We start from the raw sequence: 21,530 nt of genomic DNA on the forward strand, positions 1-21,530 counted from the left end.
TCAGAGTATTTGGAGCAGTCTCACTTCTTTTGTCTTTTGTGACATAATCAAAGCTGGCCCTTAGGGAGCAGCAGAGGTGTGAAATCTGGAGATGGCTTTTGTTCCATGGAGCTGGGTGGCCTCTTTAATGAAGCCTTGCTGGCAGCATCTGCAGCTCAGTGAGGTGTGGCAGAGCTGGCAGTGATGGCTGCAGAGCTGAATCCTCTGTGCTTCCCCCCAGCTTCAACAGGATCGACATTCCTGCCTACGAGAGCTACGAGAAGCTCTACGAGAAGCTGCTCACGGCCATCGAGGAGACCTGTGGCTTTGCTGTGGAATGACCCTCCCACACTCTCCCAGACTCTATTTATACTCCTGTCAGCCAGAAAGCCCTTCCTTCCCTCAGCCAAGATTCAAGAAATGCTTGAAATACAGGAAACTTTCCCTTTTCTACACTAGGACATTGGGAGGGAAAGGACAACTTTTGGATTTTTTTTTTTTTTTTAATTTTTAAATTTTTTTATTTCAAGAAAATAGGTTCTGTGGTTCCTGCCATAGGATCATTCAGCTGCTATTAAAAACTAATATCTTGAACATACAGAATGCTGACTTTTCCTACATTTCAACAGTTAAGCAGTATTCTATACTTAAAGACTACTACTATTTTTGTAAGAGGTAATCTATTATATTTGCCTACCTGATTTCTATTCTCAGATACCAAGACACAACTTCAGCAGTCGGTACAAGTCACGTTTCAGCCTGTTTTAAATGTATGATACTGAACAGCATCTATACCTGCTATTTTTGGAAAAAAAAAATATTTTGGATTATTCTAACTTTGCATAAAATTGGCTGAAAGAATCATTAATCTTTTTAATGAAAGCCACTTACATGTTAACTGCATTTTCTTATAGTAAACCATTATATTCTGCAATGTAAATTCCAGGTAAATGTTGCCACAGGGGCTTTTTTTATATTTTTCAAGCAGGAATTCCGAAAATGACGTTTTGGGGTCCTATTTATATCACTTGTCAGATTCCTCCAGCAGAATTTCTAGTGAGTGACACAGACTATTTGGTACAGTCCTTGTGTTTACATGTGGAATAACCTTTCTTAATGAACAGTAGATGTTTTGATTTTTTTTTTTTTTTAAACAGCATTTTTCTAACAAGTCTGTCAAGAGTACTTTTTGTTGCTTTTGACCTTAAATTGAAACACTGCATTTTTCAGCTGTTGAAGCACTGATGGGCTTTGCCAGCAGAAGCCTGTCAGCAGTTTGTTCCAGAATCCATCCTGTCCAGTCAACCAAAGTTTGTTTGAATGCAGCCAAATCATATTCTGTATTTGTTGATGCTAAAGATTTATCAGGTAAAACATGTTGTAATCTCTGTCCAGCTGCTCATGACATGTGGGTTTAAGTTACAGCTAAGGAAAAATGGTGTATTGACTGAAATATGTGTAATGTGCTTTGGAAATGAGGTTGTAAGAGCACATAATTTATTGATTGTAGGGATGGAAGTATATATATGATTTATAGCATGGGTTGATCTCTTCAAAGGGGAATAAAATGCACTACCAGTAGAGGGAACTGAACTTTGATGTTAGTTTGGAAATTCTCAGTTGAGATCTGTCTGATCTGCTCTTGGTGTGTGGATAAATCAGGCTGCTTCAGAGACAGTGCCCTTCTCCTCTCAGCCATGAGAATATTTGGAATAAGTAGCAGGTTTTTTTCCAATCAGTGTTGTGTTTTTGTAACTTAGGTTACAATTAATCATCAAATCTGCACTATTTTTTCACTGCCAATGAGAAGAAAGTCAAAGGTATTGAAAATGCTAAAGGGATGGGATGTAACCAGCTGTTCATGTTTGCAGTGTAAGTCACAGTGAACCAGCTATTTACTGTCTGTTCTGTGGAGCTTAAACTAAATTTTGCTCTGCCAAGTCTGACTGCCACAGTGAGTAAACTACTACTGGATGTTGTGTGTTAGAATAGTGGGCAAGGGACTACTTTTATAGAATTGTGGTGAGAATCTGGTGAGCCAAAGCCACATGTTGGTTTGATTATTTCTTTTGTACAGCTGTTGCTGGCAGGTTTGTTCCAAGGGACTTGCTTCCCTTTCTGGGCTGGCTGCAGGAGGAGGCTACTTAGGGATGTAAACAGAAAGCCAAGAGCCTTGCTGTGACAGCCAGGCTGGAAACACAGCAGAGCCTTTTCTTGCAGAGGATTTGCACTCCTATTGAAGGGCTGCACTTCTGCATCCCTGCTGGGCCCCCAGCTCGGGGCTGTCAGGGACTCTGGCAGCAGGGAGGCTGCCCCTGCCCCTGTGCAGCCCTGGGGAGCTCAGCAGCTCCTTGCCCAGAAGTGCTGCCCATGGTGGGGCAGCTCCAGCCCTGCCCAGAGCCTCTGCCAGCCCCTGCCAGCTCTGAGGGTGTCAGTGACTCTTGCAGGGCTTTTTCAGACAAGGCCTTGGGACTGTTCACAGCACACCCCAGTGTCATTGAACTGACAGAAGTGATTTTTTAAGGGTTTGGGTTTTTTTTGTTTTATCCCCTGTGTTTGCCCAGCCTGTGGCCACAGCCTCCCCGGGCATGGAACATGGCAAATAGAAAATCTGGCTGGTGGAGTTATTGAATGCATAGTTATGGTCACCTTGCTGTCACAAAAGCACCTTTGGGGAGGGAGGAGATGAGCTCTGCAGAATAGAGACCCGAGATCAGCTGATAATTACATTCATTTTCACAGCAGCCTTAGCAGTACATCTGTTTTTCTACTAAACTTTTTGGTATGGCATTGAGAATTTTTTTAAACTGCTACAGATATTGTAAATTTAATATATTATAGGCAAAACTAGACAAATCTGCATTGAACTTTCCATAGCTGACAGATGAGGATGAATATATCAAGTATTTTGAGTGCCTTTCTACCTTCATAAAGACTGAGAGCTTTAACTAAAGCACCTCATCACCCAGTCAGATGTTTATCTGAAAGTGGTAAAGGGTTGATTCCTTTCCAAAATTTTGTTTCAAGAACATGTCAGCTACTTTCCCCTCAAAAAGGTGCTAAGCCTAATATTGCATTTTAACCTTGGACTTTCACCCCATGATTAATGTGAATATTTATTTCAATGTGTCCCTCTTACTGGGTTTTACTTTATCCAGTCTTTAGTTGTTTTAGAGAGATGTCACATCATGGTTTTATGCTGTTGCTTTTCATTATGAATGTTTAATTATGAACAGTGACTTTTGTAGATTTCAAATATACAGTTCACAGTTGAGTTTCAGAGGATTTAATTTCTCGGTGTAAAGAGTTTTGTAATGGTGCTTTGTACAGTATGTATTCTAATTTTTTTTTTTTTTTTTGCACATAGGTTCAGTTTCCCTAAACTGATTTATTTGTACCAAATTTTTGTGTTGTACTAAAGTCCAGAGCACACAAGCTGTTTTGAAATTCCTGTTCCACAACACTACATGTGTACTGAACTCCTGGTGTGTTTAAAAGGCTGCATTGATGGAAGTTCAAGCTCTGCTCCTCTGTCACAGCACCATCCTCCAGCTCAATGTAGCATCTTTTTAAACAGCACCACACATTAACAGGTGCCATTTGTTGTACTTTACACTATGTAGTAGGTTCCTGGCTCTGCACATCCTCAGTTCTTTGTCTGTAGTTGTAATTAGTTTATACAATTGTAATTACTCCTCCACAAACTGACAGTTCTTAGTTTATCATTTCCATTGTATTTATTACAGAGTGTTTTAGCATTGGTATCATTGTATTTTCACCCAGCTGTTACATGAGCTTTAACAAAAAAAAAAAAAAATCTGTATAAAATGGTTTTTAAGTACTTAATGTATGTACCCCATGCAGAAGTTGAGCAATAAATTGTATGCTGTTTGCACTGTCACAGCATCAATGGTTTTAAAAGTTTAAAGTTTTTCTTAATTAAATCTTTAAAATGGAACAATGTCATTTTTAAGTAACTCGACTTTGTTTCAGGAGAAAATACTTGAAACTTGGTGACTTCCTACATGCTGTTACCTCCAGTGAGGAGTGTGCTGAATGTTCTAGTCAAACACAGCAGGGCTTTCTTCTGGCTCTCAGGTACTGGCATGGCTTGGCAAGGACTTTATCTCAGCACTGGTGAACAGATGAACAGACTGCTCTCAAAACTCAGCAAAGCTACACCATCTTCCTGGAGGGAAATAAAGGCAAATTTGGTAAAGATTTGCTAAAATTCATCAATTTAGGTGATAAATATTGTTCCTTAAAGGCTTCAAGTTATCCAGGCTTACAGCAACTCCCTGAAAAGATTTGGATAGGTCAGGGTTTTGTGGTTCTGGTTTTGTGGAGAGATTTTGGTGGGTTTTGGGTCTGTATTTTTGCAGTGAGGTGTCTCGGGCTGTAGCAGCTGGCTGGTTTGTTTAATCTGTAAAAGAAACTCCTTCAGATGTTGGGGCTTTTTGTCCTGTTTAGCTCTTTTTTCAGTGAATCAGTGTGAATGCTCTGTGTGTTGTCAGTTCCATCAGAGACACCCCCTCATGGCAACCTTTAAATATTGTATGTGCAGTGCAGTTAAATCCAGTCTTCCTACTTCACTTCTCTCACAGCAATTTTAAGCAAGAACTCTTCTACTCTAAACTAATCAAGAGTTGCACTTTTGTCAGGCAGAGGAGACTGTATCAGTAATGGACTTCATTAATATCAGCTTGATTTTATGTAATTGTTCTCAGTTCAAGTCCTCATCCCTCTGTGTTGGCACCTCCCCAGTGTTGGCTGGTGCAGGCTGGATTTCCTGCTGGGCACTGCACTGTTTATAGCTCTGCAAGATGCTGCAGTAGGTGCAGTGCCTGCTGGCACTCCTGCTCTGCCTGGAAGCAGACCTGACAGCCTGAAGTAAGGTCAAAGCTGACTGGTGAAATATTTAATCATTCTTTAACTCTGGTTCTGTCAGTGTGGAGCTGAGGCTCCTCTGCACCTGTGAGTGTGGCCCTATGGAAGATGAGGAATGCTGTCCATAGCTCCTTCCCAGGGTTCACCTCTTGCAGGAGCTGATCATGTCCAGCTTTAGAAGAACCTGCATTGTTTTCCGTTTCAAATTATTTTCCCAGTGCATTTGTGGCATAGAAAGAGCATTTTATGTGCCTTTGTATTTTTATCAAGCCAGCAACACCAACCCTGTGATCCCAGCTGAAGCAGGAGGGGAAGAAGCAGTCTTCCCTTGCTTGATGTATTTAAATTCCCAGTTACTTATGTCAGGTTTATTGCAGGAATTCTCGAACTTGGCCTTTCACAGGAAACCTGAACCTCTGATGTTCTTTCAAAGATCTTCTTGTGCTTTGTGAGCTTTCCAATCCATGATTTCTGGCTAATGGGGTTAGATTGGCTTAGCAGCAACAGCCCCAGCACAGATGCAGAGGAGCCTCAGCATCCAAATGTTCCACCAGGAAAACTTCACTAAAGCACTCTGACTTCATCCCAGCTTCCTCTGGGTAGAGCCCAACATTACCCCAGCCTTGCTAGGAAGGTAAAATGTAGTTCAGAAATTTTATTGGTGATCATAAAAGTGCTGTGGACAGCCCAGATCCCAGCAGCTACACTCCTGACAGGTCAAAATGACAGAACAGATATTTTGGAGAAAAAAACAGCCTCACACCATCTTCCCATTAGAGCAGCTCCCAAAGACTCTGATCATCTTAGCCAGGGAGGACTGCAGTGACATTTACCCAAGTCTTAGAAGAAGTGGCTTTGGCTGTACTGGAAGGAAGCCATCTGAAGTCTGGATCTCAGTCTGTCTGCCTCTAGTTCTTGAAAAAAGGTGTCATCATCATTGTGCATGATTGCTGCCTGCAGTTGCTGTATTTCCTTCTCCATCTTTGATCTCACTTCGCTTTTTGATTTTTGTAGCATCTAAAGAAAATACTGACATTAGCCACAGCATTAGAAAGAAAAGGCAATTGGAAAAAATTAGGAGTACTTACTTGTGCTTGTGCTTTCTCTCTGGTTTGGATTTCTTGGAATTCTTGAGATATAGCTTCTGCTAGCATGGAAAACTAAATACAACACATGTGTGAGTTGAACTAATTAAAGAAAGACTTCTAAGTGGAAAAATATGATCTGCCTGCTGCAGATGAGGCTTTACCTGATCTTTGTAGTAGTTCTCCAGAGACTCCAGCTCAATCTGGTGCTCTCTCCGTTGCTCATCACGCTTCTCTTGAGCATAAACTCTCAGGTCCCTCAGTCTTTGCTTCTGAATTTCTAAGCCTTCTTCAAATAAGTTTTTAAATATCTACCAGCAATTAAAAAAAAACAAACCTGAAACTTTCCCAGGAACCTGTAAGTATTCATTTACATTTCTCAGCTGCTTTAGCTCCTGATGGAATGATGTTTACATGAGGTTAGGCCATAGCCCATGAAAAAGCACAATTATGTACCTAGGAATGGTGGTGCAGATACAGCTGAGCTGGATTTGTATTACTCATTAGCTGAAATTTTGATAGATATAAAGTAATTTTTCAGGTCAGTTTAGTCAGATGACCCAACTGTGCAAGCCAGGGCCTTTGAACATGCACTGTGATTTACAACCCACCCTGTACTCTGCAGTCTGACTTCAGGACCTTGATCCAGCTTTCCAGCAGCAGGAAATCCAGCCTGGACTCAGGCTTTCCATTCCTCCACAAGAACACTTAGCAGCTGTAGCTCACAGCTCGAGGCAAACAGTTCTCAAATCCTTACCAGTGGATTATGCAGTAAACTTCTAATCTTTTATTTTGAAAGGTGACAACTGTGTATCTGTCCTTGCAGAGATGTAATAACTCTCCTTGCTTTCCCTCACTCTGATGTCCAGCCCTAACTAGATCATCTCAAAGTCCACTTTGTTTTACAAACACAACTGAATGACAAGGCTGCCTGTTTGATCAGTTCCCTTAACTGAAGATTTAGATTGTTTTGTTTGGATAGTGACTGTAGGAACAACTTCTTAATACTACTGTTTCTGAAAACTCATTTCCCCAATTTCTCATGTTACCAGCCCTGTTTTTCCACACTGACACTTCACCCTTTCTCTCCTCTTAGCCCCATAAATCATCCTTTCTTGTTTCACAGTGGTTTGCCCTGCACTGGATCCACATTTCCAGAGCAGGAACCATTTCATCTGTGGCCTTGACTGATCAACCACTTCATCCTGGCTCAGAACTGCACCCCTGCAGGGCGAGGCCCCGGTGCTCACCCTCTCCTCGCGTGTCCTGGCCCGCAGCAGCTTGGCCCGGAGCTGCACCCGGTAATCCTCGTAGTATTTCCTGGCCCGCGCCACCTGCTGCCGCCTCTCGGTCACCTTGTTCTGAGCCCACTTCTGCCGCTGGACGCGCTGCTTGATTTCTTGCTGAAGGGAGAGCAGCAGCTGTCAGACCGAACTGCCCACAGATCCCCCTGCAGGCAAAGCTTTGTTCACCGCTGTTAATGAGGGTCCTGTACTAAGGGCCTGCTCCACACCCCAGCTTTGCAGTTAAGGTGTAAGGTGTTAGTCACCACTGATCTAGCAAAGTCCTGTCTCTGTCACAGGAGCTGCAACACGACCTCAAGTTTCTCCTCTTTGCACTTTTTTAGGATTTGTCTTCCCTTTTCGAGCAACACTGCAGTGTGATAATAATAATATTCCATTCCCATGACCCCAGTAGCTGCACAACAAACAGATTATGTGGCATTTTTAGACCACAGTTACTGAAAAGGCATAAAGCTGTCATAAGACAAAAAGCCACTTTAATGATGTGGGAATATGCATTTTAGATAGCTCCATGTGAAATCTCTGCATTATGTAACAAATAGTCTTCAAAGAACATACCAGTCTCTTGCTGTGATCTTGATCTCTCTTAATAATTGCAGCAAGCAGCTCATGTTTCTTCAAGGCTTGTTCAACCTGGAGGTTTAAAAAAAGCTCATTACTTGCATCAGGCTGCAGGACAAGCTGTTCTATGTAGCAGGTTTAAATATTGCCCCCCTGCTATGTTTTGGGGTTTGGGTTGAGAGTTGCCTTGTATAAGTTAATCAACTTTTGCATCTCATAACTCACTTTTAAACTAAAAGACTGTTCAGAACTAGCAGTGGAAACTACAAAATGTTTTTAAAAGAGCAATAGCAACCCTAGGCAGTACTCAAGAAACCAGTATCAAAGGACCACAAGACTCAAGTGGCTGATGAAAAGTTGAACCTATGTATGTAAATCTGTACATCCCTATTTAACCAAGCTCCCAGAACAACCTTCCACGCTGTGCTGTGGGGTGCAGGTGCCCTGTCAGGGCATCTCTGCTGACATTCAGCAGGTAAGAATGAGAACACTCACTTCATTCTGGAGTTTTGGTCTAGGTCTGGCAGAGGGTGCCTTGAGGTGCTCAGTTTGTGCAAGCTGCTGATGCCACATTTTATTCAGCGTACGGGAGGAAATGTGCAGGTGGGGAAACTCCTCCAGGAGCTGCAGGAGGAGGTCATTGTCCCTTATTGTCACTGTAAGATAAAGAAAGAGGTAAGCAATAAATTCCTGGAGAATACATTTAGTTGTAAATTCATCCAGACAGTGTCAGCATTAAGTCAAGAAATATTTTACATTGAACACTGTATAAAGTCACCATGTCAAGCTAAACCCAGCAGGACATCTCATCCTGCCAGTACAGCAACAGAGAAAGCAAGCCCAGTCTTCTGTTGTTTTCTCTGAAGAATTGATTTTATAGCTCAGATGTCATTTCCCTACCCCCACCACATCCAACTAAGACAGGTATCCCCTTCTTTCTTCATGTAGTTATGACCATCACTAATCAGTGATTTCTTTCTCTCTCTCTCTGGCTGCAGCAACTTAAAATAAAGCCAGCACAGCCGTGGCAATGACAGATCCAGGTCAAGTAAATAGGTGCAAAATAAACTGGTTTGCAACCAGCTCATTCCCATCCATTACATCTTTGATCTTTCTGGCAGGAAAGATGATGGGAGATGAAACAAAAGGGTATTTACCAAGTATATGGCCTTAAAAAACTGGAATAAAAATAAGACAGTGTAGCTGAGCAACATCCAGATAGGTAGGAGATTATCTGGTGATCTTATCCATAGGCATGCACAGGGCTGGTAACCAAAACTGGGCCAAGATTTGCAGCTTGGCTTTCTTGGAGCATCACTTGCTCAGCAGAACCAGTGGCAGCATTAACACCACAGAGGCAGGGTCCTGACAGATCCTGCTCAGTGACCTGTACCTGGCTCAGCTCTAGCCACAGGCCCAATTTTAAATCTGATACATGCTCAGAAAAATAACAAAAGAAGAGTTCAGACTGTAGTGGAATAAGCACAGGAGTAGCAGCAATGGAAAAAAAGCCCTGAAAATAATCCAAGGGATTTTAAGGAAGTAGCAAATGGATCACAATTTGGTTGTGCACTAATGGTTTACATTTACATAAAGCATTATCTTCCCTAACAAAAATCCAGACATATAGAGGTCAGGAGAAGGGAAAATGCTACAGCTGACTGGTATATGTTGGACTGGTGCCTTTGTTCTTGGAGTTCAACACATGCTTTCAAAAGATGCCAGTTTTCCACCAAGTATAGTTTTGCAGTTCTTACTTGGAGCTGCTTGCTTTGGCTTCGTGATCCTTCGTTTTGGAATCCACTGGCTGTGTTTGGGATACTGAGGTGTGGTTTTTCTAGAATAAACTTTCACTCGCTGAGACACTTTTGGAGGTTCTTGAAAGACATTTTCTTTGTACTCTTGTTCCTTAGGAGCAGATGTAAAACAGATGGGAGAACAGGTATGAGAAGTGAAACACTGACAGAACACAGTTTGGCCATCAGAACTTAAATGTCTTTCAGACTTTAGAATGAGAACTTGGACATATTGCATTGGATTCTCCAGAAGGCCAGAATTTACAAAATGCAGGTCAGGGTTCAAATAAAGGTGAAATCTCATCATTGCATAACCTCAGCTCTTCTGCAGCACTTAACATTAGTAAGTCACTACTTCAGTTGTACAGTGTTATAACTATGACACTGGAAGTTAAGGAGGTTTTGTTCCCTAAAGTGTCTGGACAGACCATCTAGACAAATTTAAAAAGAAAAAACATCAACCAAAGAAGACACAACCAACAATCCCAACACTGCATCGCTTACCATTTCCTTGGCAGCTTCTCTGAGCTTGGAAATTCTTTGCTTCTCCCTCGCTTCAAAAATTCTTAGCTCATCTTCATAAGCTTTAGTGACCAGCTAGAAAAGAAAAATAAAAGCACTTGTCAGAGGAAATAATCAGTCCATACAGCCACCTTGTTAACTTGGTTGCTGCATGGGTCAAAGTAGCTTCTTCCACTTTAAACTCTTTTTTGCAAAATTTGGGGTCTAAGTCTCTTCCTCAGCAGGCTACAGGTAAAACAGCATATGATTACTGGAGGAGACCAGATGCTCCCATTACATAAAAGTTCTGGTTTTGTGGTTCTAGTATAACTGTTGGTAAGAAGTACCACAAGGTCCAATCCAAAAGTTACCTTTGCTTTTCGTGTTCTTTGGTCCCTCTCTCCCTGCAGGTGGCTGCGGATTGTCTTTATCTGGCCCGTTCCTCTGCCACTCCGCTTCTGTTCCTGGTGCTGAGACAAGGGTGAGGCTGGAGAGAGGGACCGGGGCCTGCCTGGGTACCTTGGCTGTGATGTGTCTGTAGGGAATGTCAGAGCATTCACTGAGTATCAAACCTGAGACAAAAACCCCAGTGAAGTGCATTGTGAGCAGGCCCTCATTTCAGAACACGTCCTGTGAGCTTGTATTCTGTCTCTGCCCCTACCTGCTGTACACTTTTTACTGCAGCTGTGTCACTGTATGACACGAAAGAACACAAGCACACACTGCTGTTCTCAAGGTGAAGAGAAAAAAGGGAAGTTTTATTTTCTGACTCCACCATTTATAGTTTTCCAAAAGTGGCACCTCTCCAATGACACTGGACAAACCAACAGTCCATCATACTTCTCCTCCTCCATAAAAGAATGCAAAACAATGAGTTATTTACAGAAAGTGTGTGAGAAAGTTCGCTACAAAAATGTCAACATCAAAAGGCTTAGAAAATCTTAAAAAATCAAAGCCACACAGCTGTGTTTCACTTGTTTTGGTTTTTTTTTTTTTTTGCGAAGTTTTACCATGGTTTTTTAAGTGTTAAACAGAAACTTGGTTGCAATTCTGCTACTGTAGCTCATTTGTTTGGATCAAACAAATGAACTAGCAATAGAAATAGAAAAAAAAAATAGAAATGAACTAGTAATACAAAACTTAGTAACTAACTGTAATTCAGTGTAGCAGCTTTCTTTTGTATTTGTTTCCATCCCAATACTGGCATAAGGATTGTCACCTCTCCCAGCTGTCCTTCGGCCATAGTCCATGACACTGTCACTGTGGTGGGACAGGCTGTCCTCATCTGTCAGCTCCCCTTCTCTTGTGTGCTCACCCAAAGCTCTCTTCAACATCTAAGGGACAGATTTTTTTTTGTGGGTTCAGGTTCAACAGACAGTTCTAAAGTTGCAATGAACTAAAGCCAGGTGTTAGTTGCAGATTTCCTTTTCATCCATATTGCACTGATATTCTTAATTCTCTCCACTGTCATTACTAAAGCTGCATTGCTCAGCTCAACAAAGAGGAGACTGCACTTACTAAATGTAGTTCATTCAGCCTGCGAGACAGATTTTCTGATGCTTCATGAAACTCTTGCTGCTTAGGCACCTTCTCCTTTGTTGTTCTGTGGGAAAGTGAATCTTCAACTGAATCTGTGGTGGAATCTTCGTATTTGCTAAAGCAGAAAACAGACAGATGTCATTTATGTTCTAAAAACTTGACAGTGAGCATTATCTCACACAATTCCAGCTCACTTTTTGCCTAAGCATGTTTTTATAGGATTAAGTAAAGCAGAATGTGTAAATGCCTATAACCATATTTAACAAAATGAGTACATGTCAGGAGAAACAGGAAATCTTTCTGTGAGAATTATTCTTTCACTGTCACACAGCCAAGGAAAGATAGATCTTATTTAAAAATGGAGGAGGGGGCTGGCTGGCCATGGAAATCAAAGTGCCAGGGTGGTTCAGTACCAAAAATCTGAACTTGCCTTGTTGTTCTAGGCCAGTGCTGAGATTCAGGTCTTGGGATTTGTGTTACTTGTTCAGCACATAGTGAGAGCTTTTCTTCAAAAGAGGTGGATATAGAAGACTCAGATACCAGAGGCACCTAGGAAAAGGAGTAAAGGAAGGTTTTATAGAGCATGTGAGTAGAGACGCTGTAATAGAACCATCCCAAACCCTGTGAGTATAGATATATACTGACTGCAGATAGTGTGCATTACAGAATCAATGCTTAAAGAAATGGACTAGCAAAAATATGGAAGATCAGTTCACAGCTAAACCATGGAACCAGACCAGGGTTAGGTTAAGGTAATGAGTATCTCCACATTCCACCCAATCAGCCTGGGATTGATGCCAGGTAGTGGAAATAAGCTGAATTTCCCTTAGTACAGACTGAGCTGCAGTTCACAGCAAGCCAAAAGAGAACACTCCTGTCCTTGTGCCATTTAGCTGCACTGGTTTAGCTCTGCCTGGTAACTTCTCCATTCAAACTGGAGGAACTTGGGCTGGCATGGACATCCTGGGAAATGCACCAATGGAAAATGAGTTTCAGAGACAAAGTAGAAGTAAAAGCTGTTTAAACTATTGGAACAAGCAAAGTCTGTGACTACCTCTTGTGGTTGCAGAAGGCAAAATTGTGTTTCCAGAGAAAGCAACTTCCTTTACAGACACATTTCTATGGGCACAGATTGGTAACTGCTGATCAGTTTGTGAGTTTTGCATTATTCAGTTTTTAAAAAGCAAAGGACAATGCAAGAACATAAAAGGAGATAATATAATAAGCAGTTCATGGATCTTTAAAAATTAGTAAATCTAAGTTTTATTTGACAAAACTCCCAAAATTCTTACTAATTTAGAATGCTGATATACTTCAGAGAAAGGACATGACTGTACTCCTGTGCTTTGTACACTTTTGATTAAAAAGCAAGATAACCAGTGACTGGTTGGTTGTGATAAATAGAAGTCTGTGGGTGCTGGCTCTGTACATTTGGAGCAAACAACTCCAGGAAGAACTAAGAACTGACATGACTCACAGACTGCACATAATCACTGTCTAACAACACTGCATCACTGATTGTATATTGGGGAAAGTCTAAAGCAGGTTTGAAATAAGCCCAGAAGTGCCACAAGACAATAGATAAATTAAGCAGAAATCAAAACATACTGATTGAAATTCCAAAAATCAAGATACAACATGTACCTTTGTCACTTTGTCCTTGGCATCACCTCCCAGCATTTCTCCCACTGCAGAAGCAGATGACAGGTAAGTGTGAGTTAATGGCACTGTGCCTATTAATGTGGGCAACAAGGAAAAAAAGATGTGAGCCAGGGCCTGTGGATCCAAATTATTCAGAGAATAGAATGACAAAGCAACTGTGGTTACCCAGTTGTGACATTCATTTTGGTAATTTCTCCAGACTTCAATGTTCAGTGTCATGGGAATGCTATGGAAACTAAAAAAGGTAAGCAGTGTTTCCAAGGCAACAGAGAAAATGAGTACTGAAAAAAAATAGCTTCTAAACCTTTTTTACAATAGCAGTTAATGGCTTTTTCTTAGAATTGAAACTGGCTTGTTTGGTCCATGTTTCTCTGCTCAGAATAAGCTCAGCCATGGGACTTATCTGCTGGAAGAGGTTTCTGTGGTACAGACCCATCTTAACGGGATTAACTAAGAAAGGAGTTGAATTGGGGACATGGATTACTTTTCTCCAGTAGAGGAATCAGATTAAAAGTAACCTATTTTTGTTTCTCTGTAAAGCAGAGATAGAAATATGAACTTGTGTCTGAATTTTAAAAAAATGCAGTAGTAGATTCAAACCAATGTTTTTTGTGGTGCCAGTAAAAATAAATGCAACATTATAACACTTAAGAGTTACCCTAGAGGATGCAAAATTTTCTCTCACCAAGGATTTTTCTGGATAGAGGAAGATCATCAGAAACATCATTAAATTTTTGGGTAAGTGACTTTTCAATCTGAAATAAAAAGCAAGATGGGTTCTATAAATTCACAGGAGAGTGCTGACAGGAAGCTCATACATTAGGTCTATCTGCAAATGGAAATCAATGCTGATTTTATAGATAAAAATCACTATAATTATTTTGTTTACTATACCGTAAACTCTGGCATTGACTGTGGAGTTGTGTATGTATATATGTATAAAACAAACACCCCCCTCAAACTAAATTCCTCTCTGGACACTTAGTGAAGAATGAATCCACAATCCAAAATTCCTGGAACTGAAATAAACTCTGACACATTCAAAAGTGTTCTTCAGGGACCAACTACTCCCATTCTGCAAGTAAACTAGGAGGTTTTCAAATGAAAGCAGTATTGGTTACTAAAAGAAAATGAAATAATCAAAGGGTAGGTTTTTCCTTACAGTAGGAATGTTCAGTGCTTGACTGCAAGCCAGGGCTGCTGCCTGTCTGTCTGAGCTGTGGTGATCTCTCCATGCCAGATCCGAGGGCTGGAACGGGGGCAGCAGAGGAATTGCCTGCTGGATGGGCTCCCCCAGTTTGGTAGCACTGACACTCAAACTCCCTTTGTGAGGTTCAGCAGCATGAACAGACTCCATTCCTCCTGAAGAGGCAAACACAAAGAACTTGAAGTGTTATCTGGGAAAGCAGAGCAGGTTTTGTGCATTGTACATAACAAAGGGAAGGGTCTCATAGCTAATGTGAGCTGCCACCTTTGTTGGACTGCATAGAACAGTGTTGTAACATTTTCCAGCCTTGAGAACATGATTTTGGATGTGAAGATCTTCCACAAGGACTTTTTAGTGTTTTGAACCACAAAAGAAAAGAATAGAAACCACAATACAAATTAAAAACAGCCAAGCTGAAGCCAAATCCTAGCTAAGCAGAAATACCCCAGATAATGGAAGTTTGCCCACTCTGAGAGACTAAAATATTGCTTTTCTGAGAAGAATTTATTTTAAAACATGACTAAAGTGTTTCCATTCACAACTAAAGCTCTCTTCCACACTACCTTAGTTCCCTACACCCCTAAATCAAAATCAGGTGGATGAGCTGTCAGAACAATCAATACTCACCATCTTCCCTTTCATTTACAGTCCCCCTTTCACTTGCTGAGAACTGTCTGGGCAATGCTGCAAGAGCCTCTGTGCTTTCAGATTCTTCTACCTCCGTGTCCTTTTCTGCTAGACAGAGCACAGGCATCTGAAATTCTAGAAGTGGATGCTTAAAAAAATTAAATTAAGATCTACAAAGCATCTTGCTCTGAACAATTTTAATGTCTGCTCATTGCTTGGGGTCAGCAATCCATACTAAGCTGAAAATAGGTCTGTTAAATTCTTATTTGTAACTCCAGTCAATGAAATGTTCATAATTCACAATATTTCTTTATGCCTCTACTTGAGGAGATGAATCATCAATAAGAACAGGAAGAATTGGAGTATTCTTATAAAAAATATGAAATAAGAATGAGCTCCATTTAAGTCATCTGTACACTACTCCTTTCAGAGCCATCCATGAAGTTCTGAAGGGGCACACACTCCTACGAAGTCTTCTTTAAGAATGAACTTAATCATTTTTTTACAGTCTTAAATAATACATGTTACACTGCAACAAATGAAACAAAGTCTTCAGAATTCTCTTATTCTATTGAACCAGATAAAATGCCTTTGTAGAACTGAATTAGAACTCAAACAATAAACCTTTATCCAAATAAGCTAGTGCAGGAGTCATGAAAAATAATGCCTGGAATATTTACTTCCAGAAATTTTAACTTCAGCTAGATGTATTTGCTTATTGTGGGTTGTCTGGGGGTTTTTAAACAAGGATTTAAAACAGTATGTATCTGAAAGAAGTAACTTTTTAAAAGGAAACAAAAAATAAAGCCTAGGAGTCTAACAAGAGAAGAGTCTTAAATTTTTTTCTCACCCAAACTCACCTTCCCCTCTCTTGGAAAATGAATAAGCAGTATCTCCAAGTTTAATTAATTCACTGGTAGATCCTGAGCCATCTGTATCACAAGTTAGAATAAAATATTCTGACTGGGACCTAGGGGGGAATATAAAGCCATCAAATATTTCCTCTCTCAGCCTCTGCCCGTTCAGCCCAGGAGATGGAGCTGCTGAGAAGCCGTGCAGGAACGGCCCTGCTGCCACTCAGCAAACCAGAGCAGGAGTCACAACCACAAACTCAGCTTAAAACCAGAGCAGGAGTCACAACCACAAACTCAGCTTAAAACCAGAGCAGGAGTCACAACCACACACTGAACTCAGCTGAACGAAACAATCTTTAAAACCGATCAAAGTTTTCAAGTTGTTTCATTCCACATAAAAAGTAAACTTAAGGGAAACAAAATCAGCAACTCTTCAAGGACAAAAGAAGTCCCAGATGCAATTTTAGCCCAACCAGAGGAGTCACCTCACATTCCTTCTGGCATATGCAATCAGTAGGTGTCTATACTATAAAAAACCTGCTAATTTCTCTACAGTTACACAGTTCAATTACTATGTTTAAGCAAACATTCAGAACTGTTCTTACCTTTCAACTGATGAGAGCAGTGTATGTTCTGTAAGTGGATCAGCAGTGCTTTCCAGCTGCTCTTGAGATGCAATTTGAACTTCATCACTGGACAGCACATTTATCTCAGCTGTTCATAACCAAGAGGTAATTATTTTCAGGAAAACTACTTCTACCTATAAACTAACAGGTACTACTTCCAATATCATCCAAACAGTTTATGTGCAATATCAACATTGTAGTGTTTCATCTAAAATGATGACATGTAATGTTCCCCATGAGGTGGGGAGGTAGGGGAGGTGGGGCAACTTTTATGGTAAATTTTGAAAAATTATACCACTACCACATATCCCCTTGTTCCAGTTATTAATAAATCTTTCTTCTTCCTCAAAAGAATTAAACTGTGGACTTACAGCTAGAAAATTTGAGCCACTAACCCCCAGTGGGTAATGAAGCTGGCAGTCTGAGGGAAGGGAAGAGCAGTACAGGCACTGAACATCCCCATTGTCCTCTTTGTTCTGCCCACTCTGGCCCAGATCAGGAGGAACTCAGGCACCAAATGCTCTCTCTCCCCTTACTCAAAGTGCAACAGGCAGTGAGACAGTGCCAGCTCTGAGATAGGAAGACCAGTACTGCCTGCAGTAAGATGCCTCTGCAAGGCTGAGGAGCTTCTCTTCCCATTTTCCCCAAAATAACCCCTGCTATGGACCTACTCCCAAGAGCCCCTTCCCAGGAAAGGCTGTTGTCCCCCTTCTCTCCTAGTAAGTAAAAGGGACATTTCCTCATTCTTCCAATTAAAGCCAACATTTCCCTCCTTGAATCCTAATCCTGAATCATCTACTTATAGGCTGAGTAGCAACTAACAAAGGATGAATTGTCTAGAGTAGTTTCTGCCACAAGAATGGAGCAGAAAGATTACATAAGTTTGGGGGAAAATTATCTATTTTTATTATTGTTTTTGAAAAGGAGGAATGCAAATATTCTGCTCCACCCCTGAAATTTTCCTCCCCTGGGGTCAGTTTTGTCTTTCTCTTCTCTCTATTGTCAAGGTTATAAGCAACAAAAAATCCCAAATAAATCTTTGCTACATTGGAAATACTTTGGGTTTACATCTCACCTCCAGTCTGAGAAGATGTTTCACTGACTTCTCTAAGATACTCCAACAAACCATCAAATATTTCGAGGAGGTTTTTGATAGATTCCCTGTCTCCTTTCACAATGTTCTCACCTTAAGAGAATGTAATGACACATATTAATAATTAGTATTTCACAGAAGAAAAAATCTCAAAAGTAGGCATTTTCTGTAGAAGGGTGCTTGGAAATTCCTGTAAAGGTGTCAGGTCAGAAGATACCTGGTCACGTATTTATGACTATGTAGGTAAGCTTAAAGTATATTTTAAGTGTTCTAAATTTGCATCTTTTCAGTTCTAATAAGTTTATTGATACAGTAACTGCTGACACACTCCCAAAATAAATATTCTGGGATATTTTCAGGGACAATTGGTATTTAATATTTTTCTTATACATAAAACTGTAGCATGAAGCAGTCTATGGAGTGGCAGCAGGATTGCAAACACCAGCCACTGTGCACGGGCACCAAGTCAGATACTTCTTATCAAGCAGCTTTCATTCTTTGCAGATGATGCTGTGTGAGACCATACACAGGAATACTCAGGGAAAGCCATTATCTGTGTACAGACAACACAACACAGTTCAACTCTACTCACCAACTTAAAAAAATCTACTAACAAGTTTGAAACTCCAGGGTCATGTCTTAAAACCCAGTGCCCAAGTGTACATTATGATGCACAGTGTCCAAGCCTGAGCCAGTAACAGATTTCAGGTAACACTTTGGCAGCCAGATGAAGCATGGCTGGATGTTAACTTTAACATTTCTTACTCTTATTTATTCTCTGCTTGCTGTTCCAATGTATAACCTGATGTCCAAGGCAATGGGTCAGTGTTCTGGTGACATCTACTACCTTAAGAAGAGATTTCATGCAAGCATGAGAGCAAGCTGTGTAACACTTGGTTCTTAAAGTGCTTAAATCAAACCCCACAAATATTCAACTGCATTTGTCTCATTAAACCAAGTACTTACCTGTGATGTGAGACAAGCTGACCTGCAAATAATCCAATGCCAGGGAATCTATTACTGCTTGTACATTATGTGCATCATCCTCTTGGCTTCTGGGAGTAGCAATGAAATCTATTTAAAATAAGCAAGAGATTTTAGACTATTTAAATGGATAGCCTGTTACAAGTACCTTAACAATGAAGCTGCTTTCATTTCTGCTTACAAGCCAGTACTTTTTCAGTACCTTGGGTGCTTGATGAAAAGCCCAGGTATCATATATGGTCCTACAAAAGCTTTTATAAACACTGAGCACAAACTTGTAACACCCCTTGGAAGATGTGAGGGTTTTATCAGGATTAAATTCAAGAACAGATTACTAAAGCATTTCTCCTCCTCCACTCCCAGCACACACACCTAGTTCAGATTATCAGACTGGAACTGCAGTTTGTGTTAGGGCTTCTTCTTTCCCTGTCACACACTAACTGCACTACAATGTATTCTGCTTAATTGGGAACAACATAACTTTTAGTTCTGTGCTTACATTTAACAAAACTTCTACCGTCAACAGGTGTCAGTTACCTCAGTGCTCTTAAAATCTTCTGCAATCAGTAGTCTGCCACTTCCTACACATAACAGTTTATAAACAAAGCAAATGCCTAATTGTATAGCCTTTGCTTAGTGGTTGTCACTGGAGTCGGTTTAAGGCAGGGTTAAACCACAGCTCAGCTTTAGCAGACTCTAAGTATCAAGCATTTTGAGAGCAGACTTCAGTGTTAACACTGCTGTAAGATAAAATGAGCCAGTTCACACCCTTCAAAAGTATTATGCCCACAGACAGCTTTCAAGGCCTAATTTACAGTAGTTTGGTGGTGGCTATCCTCATAGCTGCCACTCATAGCAGTCCAAAGTTAAAATAAAATTGGCCAGTATCACTTAAACCTTCTTAAAGAATGGCAATGTTCTATTTTTGTCTTTGGAAGGATGCAAATATTTTAAATCCCTACATCTGTAGGAAGTTCTACAGGTTTCAATTTTATTTAGCTACAAAATACAAGGACAAAAATAAAAACCAGATTTAGCAGTTATCATTCCTACCTGGTACTTTTTCTCCTAAGATTGACTCATAAAGACGAACAAACAGGCCAGCACCACATTCTGAGAGATGCTTTATGTGCTGGTTTATGTGACAGGTCCTTAAAAGATCATTGGCAACATCAACCCAATCTGTTGAGAAGAAAAACATTAATGTCAGAGCTGAAAGACACAGAAATAAAGATGTGGTTATTTACAGTGAAAGGCAACCACTGTGTCTCTAACTCCACCAGAGGTAGTAAAACACAGCAGGCTGATCCATCCATCTAAAATACAAAATATTGTTTAAGTGCAATCATAGCCCAACTGGACTTGGGAGGTGAAAAGCACTGAAGCCCCACAGGCTGGGCAGGTTATATTTCTTTTTGATGTAATGTAAAACAAATCTGCATCCGGTCTCATAGCCAGGAATTCCAAACCTTCAAGGCCTTACCAAGCCAAGCTTTGATACACCATTTACCAATGATCAGAAATGACAGGTTCTTTTTTTGGAAAACATGAGCTTCTCTGACAAACCCAGGTTCTCCAATAGTCTTAGGCAATGTCATCACTGCCAACAAAAACACTCCTCATGAAAAGTAAATCCTACTGCAATTAATTATTAAGGATTAGAAGAATACAGAGGCAGTCCCACCAAGTGCTCGGTTGAGCACAATGAGATCATTAACACTGTGATTTTCCCCAAACTTTGAGACCTGAATAAAGGATACGTATTTTAACATTTAAGCATTAAGAACTTTAATTTATGTGAGAAGGCTTAAGTCCCCTTTGGAGGAAAAAGTATAGAATTACTACAACAGAAACTAATTTGTACAGTTTTCAGCCTTCTGTACACAGGAGTGTTACTTTTCCATCCCTCTACTCCTCCTTCAGTTTCAGGTATCACTTTATTTTAGTGTTTCAGATGCACGAAAGCTTAAAGCAGTATCTCCTACATTTCAGGCCGATGCCTTGGAACACTTGAATTACTGTTTATTTGTAGCTTTATTAAGGTAAAAGTGCCGCCAGAAAAGGAACAAAGACAAAAGAGGAGATGGGGGAATGTTACCGCAAAGAGCTTAGAAATCCGTAACAAAAACCAACGACAGCTTTATAAGTGAATAAACATGAGCTGAATAGATGAGCTTTATAAATTAATAAGTAATGAGCTGAATAAAATTGTGTCAGCGATGCGAGCAGTGGGGGGAGGGTGATGAGGTAGAAGGAAGCTCTCCGGCTCGGCCCCCCGGCCCTGCGGGCCCCAGAGCGGCCGCTGCTCCGGGAGCGGGACCCGGCCCAGCGCAGCCCCCGCAGGGCCGAGCCCAGCGAGCCGCGGTCGGAGCCCCCCGGGCCCGGCCCTACCTGTGCCCTCAGCGCTGCCCATGGCGGCACCAACGACCCCGGCCCGGGCCCGCCCCCGCCATTTAAACCGCGGCCTGCGCGCCCATTGGGCAGGCGCTGCAGGAAGGGGCGGGGCCATGCTCGCCGGGGTGTCCGGCGCTTTCGGTCATGGCCGGTGTTACGGGAGCGGGGTGGGGCCGATCCCCTCTGTAACGGGATTGGGAACAGGCCTGCCTTTGGATTGGGAGCGGGGAGCAGATAAAGAGCCCGTGCCGCAAGGCCGAGCCGTAGCCCCGGTCACGTGATGAGCGGCCCCGGTGCGGCCCCGCCGTTCCCCGCCCCGGCGCTCCGGTTCCGCCACCGGCGCAGGGCGCCGCGGGCTGAGGCCCCCGGGCAGCACAGGCCAGCCCCGGGGCGCTCCGGCCGCCGAGCGCGGCTGGCGGCGTAAAATGGCG

The 21,530-nt window shown here is 41.5% G+C and overlaps 2 protein-coding genes across 5 annotated transcripts in view; one reads left to right on the forward strand and one right to left on the reverse strand.

Annotated features, from left to right (window-relative positions):
* Window positions 1-359, forward strand: part of SMURF2 (SMAD specific E3 ubiquitin protein ligase 2) — a 56,827-nt gene extending 56,468 nt beyond the window's left edge. Inside the window, exon 19 of the mRNA XM_084218806.1 lies at window positions 221-359. Coding sequence (XP_084074932.1) covers window positions 221-320 — 100 coding nt within the window. The 3' untranslated portion in view covers window positions 321-359. The remainder of the gene's footprint in view (window positions 1-220) is intronic.
* CEP95 (centrosomal protein 95) lies at window positions 343-21,474 on the reverse strand. 4 transcript variants are annotated; one of them, XM_084218804.1, is made up of 23 exons: window positions 21,097-21,474; window positions 19,759-19,887; window positions 18,688-18,795; window positions 17,704-17,814; window positions 16,608-16,716; window positions 16,009-16,118; window positions 15,149-15,253; window positions 14,477-14,676; window positions 14,000-14,069; window positions 13,297-13,340; window positions 12,083-12,201; window positions 11,632-11,767; window positions 11,333-11,447; window positions 10,485-10,648; window positions 10,117-10,209; window positions 9,574-9,724; window positions 8,312-8,472; window positions 7,814-7,888; window positions 7,202-7,354; window positions 6,116-6,262; window positions 5,955-6,026; window positions 5,700-5,883; window positions 344-4,168 (listed from the first exon to the last, which is right to left on the reverse strand). In XM_084218804.1, exons 1-22 carry the CDS (start codon window positions 21,212-21,214, stop codon window positions 5,707-5,709), a joined length of 2,667 nt encoding a protein of 888 aa, XP_084074930.1. In that variant the 5' UTR covers window positions 21,215-21,474; the 3' UTR covers window positions 344-4,168; window positions 5,700-5,706. The 4 variants fall into 4 exon arrangements, with proteins under 4 accessions (XP_084074931.1, XP_084074930.1, XP_084074929.1 ...); XM_084218803.1 differs by having other exon boundaries at window positions 344-4,164; window positions 13,297-13,385; XM_084218802.1 differs by having other exon boundaries at window positions 345-4,168; window positions 13,297-13,385.
* Window positions 21,475-21,530: the final 56 nt, after the last annotated feature.

Source organism: Fringilla coelebs (genome assembly GCF_963513975.1).
Source record: "Fringilla coelebs genome assembly, chromosome: 19".
Lineage (NCBI taxonomy): Eukaryota > Metazoa > Chordata > Aves > Passeriformes > Fringillidae > Fringilla > Fringilla coelebs.

Bases quoted from the DNA above. Each gene is read 5' to 3' on its own strand.
- CEP95 (XM_084218803.1), bottom strand. From the start codon at position 21,214: ATGGCCCCGCCCCTTCCTGCAGCGCCTGCCCAATGGGCGCGCAGGCCG. The intron at 13,386-13,999 runs GTGAGAGAAAAT...CCACATTAATAG, and splicing joins TCTATCCAGAAAAATCCTTG to GCACAGTGCCATTAACTCAC. The intron at 7,355-7,813 runs GTATGTTCTTTG...CTCTCCCTTCAG, and splicing joins AAGATCACAGCAAGAGACTG to CAAGAAATCAAGCAGCGCGT.